Source organism: Condylura cristata, unplaced genomic scaffold (genome assembly GCF_000260355.1).
Source record: "Condylura cristata isolate star-nosed mole 26May11 unplaced genomic scaffold, ConCri1.0 scaffold00012, whole genome shotgun sequence".
NCBI classification, from domain to species: domain Eukaryota; kingdom Metazoa; phylum Chordata; class Mammalia; order Eulipotyphla; family Talpidae; genus Condylura; species Condylura cristata.
The window spans coordinates 56833536-56841375 of NW_004567113.1; the positions used below are offsets into that span (position 1 = coordinate 56833536).

Sequence of the window (7840 nt, forward strand, 5' to 3'; positions counted from 1 at the left end):
GGCAGCCGCCACCCCGTCCGCACCTGGGCCGCCTGGGGGGGCTCAACCTCAAGCAGCGAGCACGGCAGGCCGCGCGCACCCTCGAGCCGTGTGCGCGACAGAGAGCGAGCTATGTCCAAGCTACTCGAAAATGTCACCGAACAGGCACTTCGCTAAGAATAACCAGACCACATGTAACCCAACACGGAGGCAGGCCTGGCGACACGTCTGGCTCCGGAACATGTAAGGACGAGGGCGGCGGGAGGCCCGGCCGGGGCGGAAGCCCACTTGGGGGAGCCACGGAGGCGTGGCGCCTCGGCGTGGCTGAGCGGGGCCTGGCAGGGACACAGCAGCGCCGCCTCGCGGGGCGGGGCTGGCCGAGCTGCGGTCCGGGCACACCCGTGGGCCCTGCCCGCGTGCTCCACGTACTTGGGGGTCTGCTGCACCTCTGCCCACCAGCGGTGGTCCGTGTGGCTGACGAGCAGCAGGATCTGGCACCAGAGCAGCACCAGGGCGGGGTGCGTGGGGGCCATGGAGCGCACCCGCGCGTTCAGGCTCTCCAGGCCGTAGAAGCTGCTGTCGGCGCCTTCGGCCGCGAACAGCCTCGTGGCAGCCGCTGTGATTCTGCGGAACATTCCTAGAAACAAACCAAAGTAGACCAGATTAGGAAAAGTGCCTGTGCCAATCATCGAGGTCCAGCATCTTGCAGTTGGGACATTTTACATAAAACGCACGCCCGGCCTCTCCTACGCTTTCATATTCAGAGTTTTGGCACTTCGAAATGTCAGCTTTTCTAAGCAAAAAAGACATTCCACGTAGTTACTGGACTAGCCAAGGAAGCGGGCAGCCCACCCCCACGCTCGCCTGCTGGCTCAGGCCAGGGTGGGGGCAGCGGGCACGGCTCGACCGAGGCGGCCACCCATCTCTGTGCTGAGGAAGGTGGCCCTCCGCAGCTGGGCGGCAGACACAGGACTCTCCCTGCACCCTTATGGGCCTGGCGCGCACTACGAGGACACCCCGGGACAGGGCAAGTGCCCAGCATCCCCGCTAGCCGGGCTCGCTCCTGCAGGGCACGGCAGCCGAGGGGTGCTGGCCACCTACGCTCAGCACTGCCCTGCAGCAGCAGGCCCACCTGACTGCCCACCTCCCCTGGGCACGAAAAGACTCCAGCCCACGCCCATGAAGGGCTCCACAGGCTCCCCACCCGTGGACACAGACCAAGGCACTGGGCGACCGGACGGGAGTTTGCGGAGGGCTCACCCCCAGTCCCAGCTCCCTACTTCCAACCGAAATCGCAACACACCCCAAATGTAAACGGGCCCTTCAACAGCAAAGATAGACCACAGTCACCTCCCCGTCACTTTGTGACTGGTCCTCCTGGGGCCTGGACAAGGGAGAGTCAACAAAGAGGACATCAGCAAAGCCCCTCGGAAGACCCCCACTTGTTCGCCTTGTCTCTGGCCATGTCCTAGGGCTTCTCGCGTGCTGCTGTGAGGTCACCACTGCCCCCCACCCCAGCCGGGGTCTCCCCAGGCCCTCCACCACGGGCACGGAAGGGAACCGTGCTGCCCTGCAGGAGCGTGCAGGCCGGGGCAGGCGTGGGGCTCCGGCCCCGCCACGGCCCGCTCGGGGACTGGCTGCCGGCCCCTGGCCCCAGTGCCCTCCCCTATAAAGCAGCAGCGGGCTAGCAGCTGCTCACGGGGCTCAACGGGAGCCACGGCACAGCCCAAGGAGAGGCGCAGCAGCTCCCGCCGCAGGAGGGCCACCGCCCGCGCCCCGCCAGCCGCTCTCCCACACTAAGGCAGCAACGCTGGCCCTGGACAGAACTGTCCACAGAAGGGAGCGTGTGCCCGGAGGACTGCTTGGGGAGCAGGGCCCCGCGAGGGCTCCGGGGAGCCCTAGCCAGGGCAGAGTGCGGGGCGTGCGCTAAGGCACAGCACGGGCACTGGGACGGCCTGTGGGCAAGCGCCGCGGGCCCTGCGCCCTTGCTGCCCACCTCGCACGGGACGGCACAGGGCCACTCTGCTCACGTCGAGTGAGTGTCAAACAGCCGAACAGTTCTGGGGCTCCTATTCCGCCCCAACAAGAGGGGCAGCAGGAGACCAGAGACCTGTTCAGACCAGCAGCTTGTGTCAGAAATAGTATCTCAGGTGGGAAAACTCAAAGTTCTCAGTTTTCAGCGCGAGAGAGAAAGACACACTTTGCCTAGGCTGTGCACAAACACATCACCAACTTCCTGCCCAAACACACCTAGTACAGCAGGACAAGACGCCTGACCGCAGCTCTGCCGGCCAGCACGGCGCTCCTGCCCCCTAGCGGCTCTAGGGAGAAGCAGCCGCGTCGCCGGGAGGCAGGCGGGCAGGGGTGCTGCCCAGCAGCCTGGGCCTCCCTGGGCGCCTCTGCCTCGCAGTGGCCTCAGCCGCCCGGGCTCTCCCAGCAGTCGCTCGCTCGGGCACAGTCACAGTGGCAAGCAGCTCCTTAAGCACACGAGCCGCGCCTCGAACGCCACAGCCGCCATGGACACGGGGCCACGCCCGCTGAGGTCTGAGAGCGCGGGCGGCGGGAAGCCCCGGGCAGGCCCCAGCAGCGCCCTCTCCAGCGGGCAGGACTCGCAGCTCAGGGCTACGCCGGTGCCCGGTGCCTCCCGGTGTCAGGGCCAGCCCAGCAGCGGCAAACGTCACAGGACCCTCCTGCAGACACCTTACCCACCACGCAGGGTCACGGCCCACACACCAAGAGATCGCACAGAAGATTCTTTTACTGCTAGTTACCGAGGCAGCTTGCAACCAGAACCGGCTGTCAGAGTTACATTCTGGCCACACCCTATACGAGGGCCTCCTCTTTCTCTGGAGTGCCCAGACCTGACCCGGGAGGCCCCCGACTCCCAGGGAGCATGCTGTCCAAGCCCTGTCCCCTGCGCTCCACACCAGATCACGGGGGCTCAGTCACACCCGTCAGGGCTGAGACCACGTGGAGGGCCCGCCAGAGAAGGGAGCCCGCCCCGGCCTCCCTGCACCGGGCGTGGGGGTGAGCTGTGCCCACTGAATGCCACCCCTGCACCCCGGCCCGCAGGCTGAAGAGGTTCCTGGTGCCCCTCCGGCGAACAGCGCACTTTGACTCGGTCATCTGTGTAGCTTCTATTTCCCTGTTCTGTCGCCTTCGGGTTTTATCCCACAACCCCACAAGGCAAGACGGGACTGTGACGACCTCTGCATCGCTCCGCCCCTTCCTGTACCTTCCACTGCCCGGCGTTAGCGTCCCATGGAAGACAGACCGCTGCAGAGCTACGACTGCGCACGGTACGGCTGGCATTCTGGACTCTGGCTTAGGTCCAGGCCGGCACCCCAGGAGCAGGCCCCGGTATCGTGCCCCAGGGACACGCCTTCTCAGCGCCGTGCGTAGCGTGGCATGTGCCCGAGTGCAGTCTCGGGTGGCCGCGCCACCTACCTGACTTGAAGATGTGGACCAGACACATGAGCAGCGTGCCCAGCTCCTGGCAGTAGAAGGTGTGCTGCTGCTCGCTCACTTCCACCTTCACCTGCTTCGTGACAATGTCCTCTAGGAGAATGCCAACCAGCTGCAGCAGAAACCTTCCAAGAAAGGGAGAGAGAAAGGTGTGCTGGCGAGGCGGAGCGCCAAGGGCGGGGCGTGCAGGGACCACAGTGGGGGTGGCGCAGCGGCCTGGCTCTCCGGACGCTGCCACCTCCCCTCCCTCCGTCTCACGTCCCCGCGGGCAACGGCTGTCACGATGCCACCTGCAAAGGGCTGAGGTGACACGCGCTTCTTTAAATGCCTCGCAGCGTGAGCACCCAGCTCAGGACCCAGCTCGGGGGCTTCGGGTGTCAGCCGCCTGCTGAAATGCACAGGGGGCTCGCCGGGCGGCCCCGCTGACCCCAAGAACACCCGAGGTGCCCGCAGGGGGCAGCCTCCTCCGCAAGCGCAGGCCCGCGAGGGCCTCCATGCCGCCGCCGGACAACGGGCGCACAGCTGTGCCGGCGGAGCCGAGTCCGAGGAGGCTGTGAGCAAGGGGCGACCCGCCCTGAAGGGGCCGCCTTGAGGGCAGGGCGGGCCCTGGCCGCAACCTCCCGGGGGCCGCCCGAAGGGAACGGGGTCCCGCGGACAGCGCTGCGGCCAGCAACAGGAAGAGGAAACTGAGGCGACCCCGGCAGGCCTTCCCAGGGCTCCCGGCCTCTGCAGGAAAAGCCGGCCAGGCAGCCTGCACCCGGGGCCGGCAGCCCCCGCCGTGCGCGGCGCCAAGGCGTCGCCTCTGAAGGGGACACAGAGGTGTGACAGCCACAGGCACAGTGGGTCCCCCAGCCCCAGACTCGTGGGCCAGGAAGTGCGTTCGACCGAGAGGCGCAGAGGAGGGCGGCGCTGTGCACGTGCACACCTTGAAAACGTTTCTTCTGGTGAATTCTTCACTGGCCTCTCGTCACCGTGTTCCTCAGGTACGGGGTCGCCGTGCCCTTCTCTTAACCTATTTATCACTGGACAGGAGATCAAATACGGAGAGAGAGCGAGCTCCTGGATTCGAGAGAGAACGATGTCTTCGGTCGACTGGGAAATGAGGACCCTCAAGATGGCAAGGATGCCCGATATCCACAGCTGCACGGTGCTCACAGACGCCTGGGGGAAACACGGGGTCGCAGCTGAAGACACAAAGGCCTGCGTCAGCCCTGGCTGCCGGCCTCCCGAGTGAAACTGCCCCCTCTGGCCATCTTCCAGTAAGCCGCGGGCGCCCCCCGCGGGGAAGGGCGAGGCCCGCCACGAGCAGACACTCACCATCGTGTCCGGAGTGACGAACATACTCCGCAGAAGCATGTCCACGGGACGCAGGGAGGAAGGGGCCAACATCTCAAATAAGGTGTTCAGCACTCCCAGGGCGTCGTGCGAGTCGATGTGCATCTGCCACGAGGAGACGCCGGGCGCCCTCAGCCGCGGGCACAGGGCAGGCCCACCCCGCGGCCTGCGGCGCAGTCGGGCTGGGGGTGAGCCCGAGGGCCCCAGGACAGGCCCGCTGTGTCCCGCAGCCTCTGCTCCGGTCAGCAACACGCGCCTTCCGTAGGCGACTCCGGCAGGGCGAGGGGGAAAACTGCCCGCGGGATGGGCGGCGCCGCCACGCACGCAACCCTGGGGGCAGCCTCCTCGCACGCGGCGCCCACACTGGGCAGCACGCCCACCGCACCCCACTCTGCGCCCCTCCACCCTACTGTGGCACCGGATGCACTTTGCTGCGTTTTCTCCACGGCCAGAGCCCGCAAAAACTGCTCTTGCCCGAGCAACAGGTGCTACATTTGCCCTTCCCACGGGCGCGCTCTGGCAGGCTCTCTCCAGACACACCCGACGCCCGTGCCGGGCACTCCCCGCGGGCTCTGGAATACATGAAGATGCCAGGCGGGCTGTCCGCCATGGCTGGGAGGCCAGTGGGAGCACCACGGGCCCGCTGCGCCCCCCAGACCCACGCTGCCCTGCCAACAGCCCCGGGCCGGGCCCGTGCGAGCCGCTGGGACGCGCAGCACCGGCGTGCCCAGCCACGCCTCCTCTGGCAGCACCCGGTCCTTCTACTACCGACACAGGCTGCCCACCTGCTCCCCTGAGGCCTCCCCGTGCTCTGGGCCCCAACCTGACCAGCAGGCCGACACCCCCTTATGAGGAGCAGGGCCCTTGCCTTGCCTGCAGCCTGCCCATCGAGCTGCCCCTACCCCGGTCACTCAGCTGGGAGGGCCCACTCAGCTGGGGTTCCCTCCTCCTGCAGCTGCACAGGGCGCTGTGACAGGGCCCGTGGGCAGTATGGGGCAGCCACAGCCTGCCCAGTGCGCACAAGCACCGCACTCCCACTGCCGACCAAGCCCCCAGGAGCCGCTGTGCCCACAGTCTGCCCAGTGGCGGCCTCGTGCTCACACCCATTGCCAAGGCACGAAGGTGGGCGCTTGGCCCAGTCAGGGCAGCTCAACTTCAGTGGGCGTGTCCCAGCCACGGTGTCCCCCACCCTCCAGTCCAGAGCCAGAGCAGCTCCCAGGGGCCGGCCCAGCCCCACCAGGGGCTCTGGGTAACAAGCAGTGAGGCAACCAGATGCCCTCGCCGGGAGGCGGTGAAACGGCCACCATGGGGGTGCTCGTGCGGCCAGGACGCCACGCAGCTTAGCGGGTGGGGACGGCCCGCACCCTGCTGGCCCACTGCAGTGCCGGCCCGGGCTGGCGGCCTTCTTCCGCGGTCCCCCGCCACAAACCGCGGAGGGGCGCAGGGGCACCGGCCAGCAGCCTCCTGTCAACGGGCACGGCGGGCGCACCACCGCATGAGCTAAGCAGGCACAGCCACGACACGCCGCCGGGGCCCTGCCTGGGCCGAGGGCCTCTGGGAGGCCTGGACACGGCTCTGCCGGCCCCCACACACGCAAGGAGGGGCAGCGGCCGGGCGGCGCAGCAGTTACTTGGACCAGCAGGCTGGCGCGGGAGCCTGGCCGGCAGGCTCGCCACCCCACAGGGACGGACCTGCTGCCTGGCCAGCATGGGCAGGATGACGTCGGCGATTTGCCGCGACAGCCGCTTCCACTTGTCCTCGTTCTCCTTGTGGCACTGCTGCAGGACCAGGATGAACATCTCTACCACCTGCAAGAGACGGGCACAGTCCAGCCCTTCGCCGTCCCACCACACGCCGGCCCCACGCACCCCGTTCCACCCCCGTGTGGGCCCACAGAAACAAATGGCACCTGTGTGCCACCTGTGTGGCACAGCGAGGCGAGGCTGCCCACCCGGAGGCCAGGCGCCAGAGGCGGCCGGGCAGTGCGGGCCTCTGGCAGAGCAGCACCCCGGGCCGCGCGGCGCCGCAGTCTGCTCTCTGCGAAAGGCCCCGGCACGGAGGCCGCCTCACTGCCGAGCGGCGGATTAGCTGTGATTTCTGCACTGAGCTGCCTCAAGGCCCGTTTCCATCAATGAATTCTGCTGGCCCGTAGCCGTCTATGAGCGCCCGCCAGGACAGCCTTGAGCTGGACGCTGCATGGACGCCTGGCTTCCCACGTGGCTACTAATGCTTGCTGGGACAAAAACGTGCTGAGCTGGAAGACGTACGACCACCACAGAGCGAGAACAGCGGGACCCTGCGCCCGGGGCCCTGACTGCCCTGCGGAGGGCGCGGGCCCGCTGTGCCGCACCGCAGCAGCTTGCTGCCGGGCCAGCGCCCTGCTGCCCGGCCACGCCCCGGAGGCCGGCTGCCCTCAGGAAGCGGGGAATGAAATACTGCAGGGGAGCCGACGCGAAGGGACCAAGAGGAGCTCACGGCTCTGTAAAGCTTCAGAAGCAACTGAATTTCCACAAAAACTGACAAAGGAAGAGGCTGGGCCCCCGCGCAGCTGAGAGGAGAAGCGGAAGCAAGGCCTCTGCACGCAGACGGTCCCGGCCCCTCTCAGGGAATCGGCCCCCCAGAAGAGCACGGCACCAGTCAAGGCAGTGGGAGACACGTGTACAGCTGAAGTCTGCCGGTGAATTCGGAGTTGAGATGTTTAAAACTTATTTTCGGAACTTTGCCATTTGCTCCATGCTGCCAAGATGAGCCCTGGGCGTCGCTTTGGGGCGGGGCGGGGCCTGCCGCTCTGCTGCCTCGGGGACTCCGTGGCAGTCAGCCGGGCTCGCACTGCGGGCCGGCCGCCCGCGCTCACCTGGTGGTACTGGACGAGGCGCAGCAGCATGGACACCACCACCTCTTTCTGGGTCTCGAGCTCCTTGCCCGCGTCCGCCTTGTTGGCGCCCCGCAGCACGAAGAGGTCGTGCACGATGGGTCGCAGAGCCGGGATGGCTGTGGGGGAGGCGAGCTCAGGCGCGGACCGTCCCGGCGGGACAGCACGGCGCCCCAGAACGCGGCGCGG

At 67.5% G+C, this 7840-nt stretch overlaps 1 protein-coding gene across 1 annotated transcript in view; it reads right to left on the reverse strand.

The window, feature by feature from the left end:
• The window catches only part of HTT (huntingtin), an 81848-nt gene that overhangs the window by 25253 nt on the left and 48755 nt on the right, over positions 1 to 7840 (reverse strand). Inside the window, exons 36-41 of the mRNA XM_012724062.1 lie at positions 7634 to 7770; positions 6471 to 6587; positions 4762 to 4884; positions 4370 to 4605; positions 3427 to 3569; positions 409 to 616 (exon numbers count right to left, since the gene is read on the reverse strand). Coding sequence (XP_012579516.1) covers positions 409 to 616; positions 3427 to 3569; positions 4370 to 4605; positions 4762 to 4884; positions 6471 to 6587; positions 7634 to 7770 — 964 coding nt within the window. The remainder of the gene's footprint in view (positions 1 to 408; positions 617 to 3426; positions 3570 to 4369; positions 4606 to 4761; positions 4885 to 6470; positions 6588 to 7633; positions 7771 to 7840) is intronic.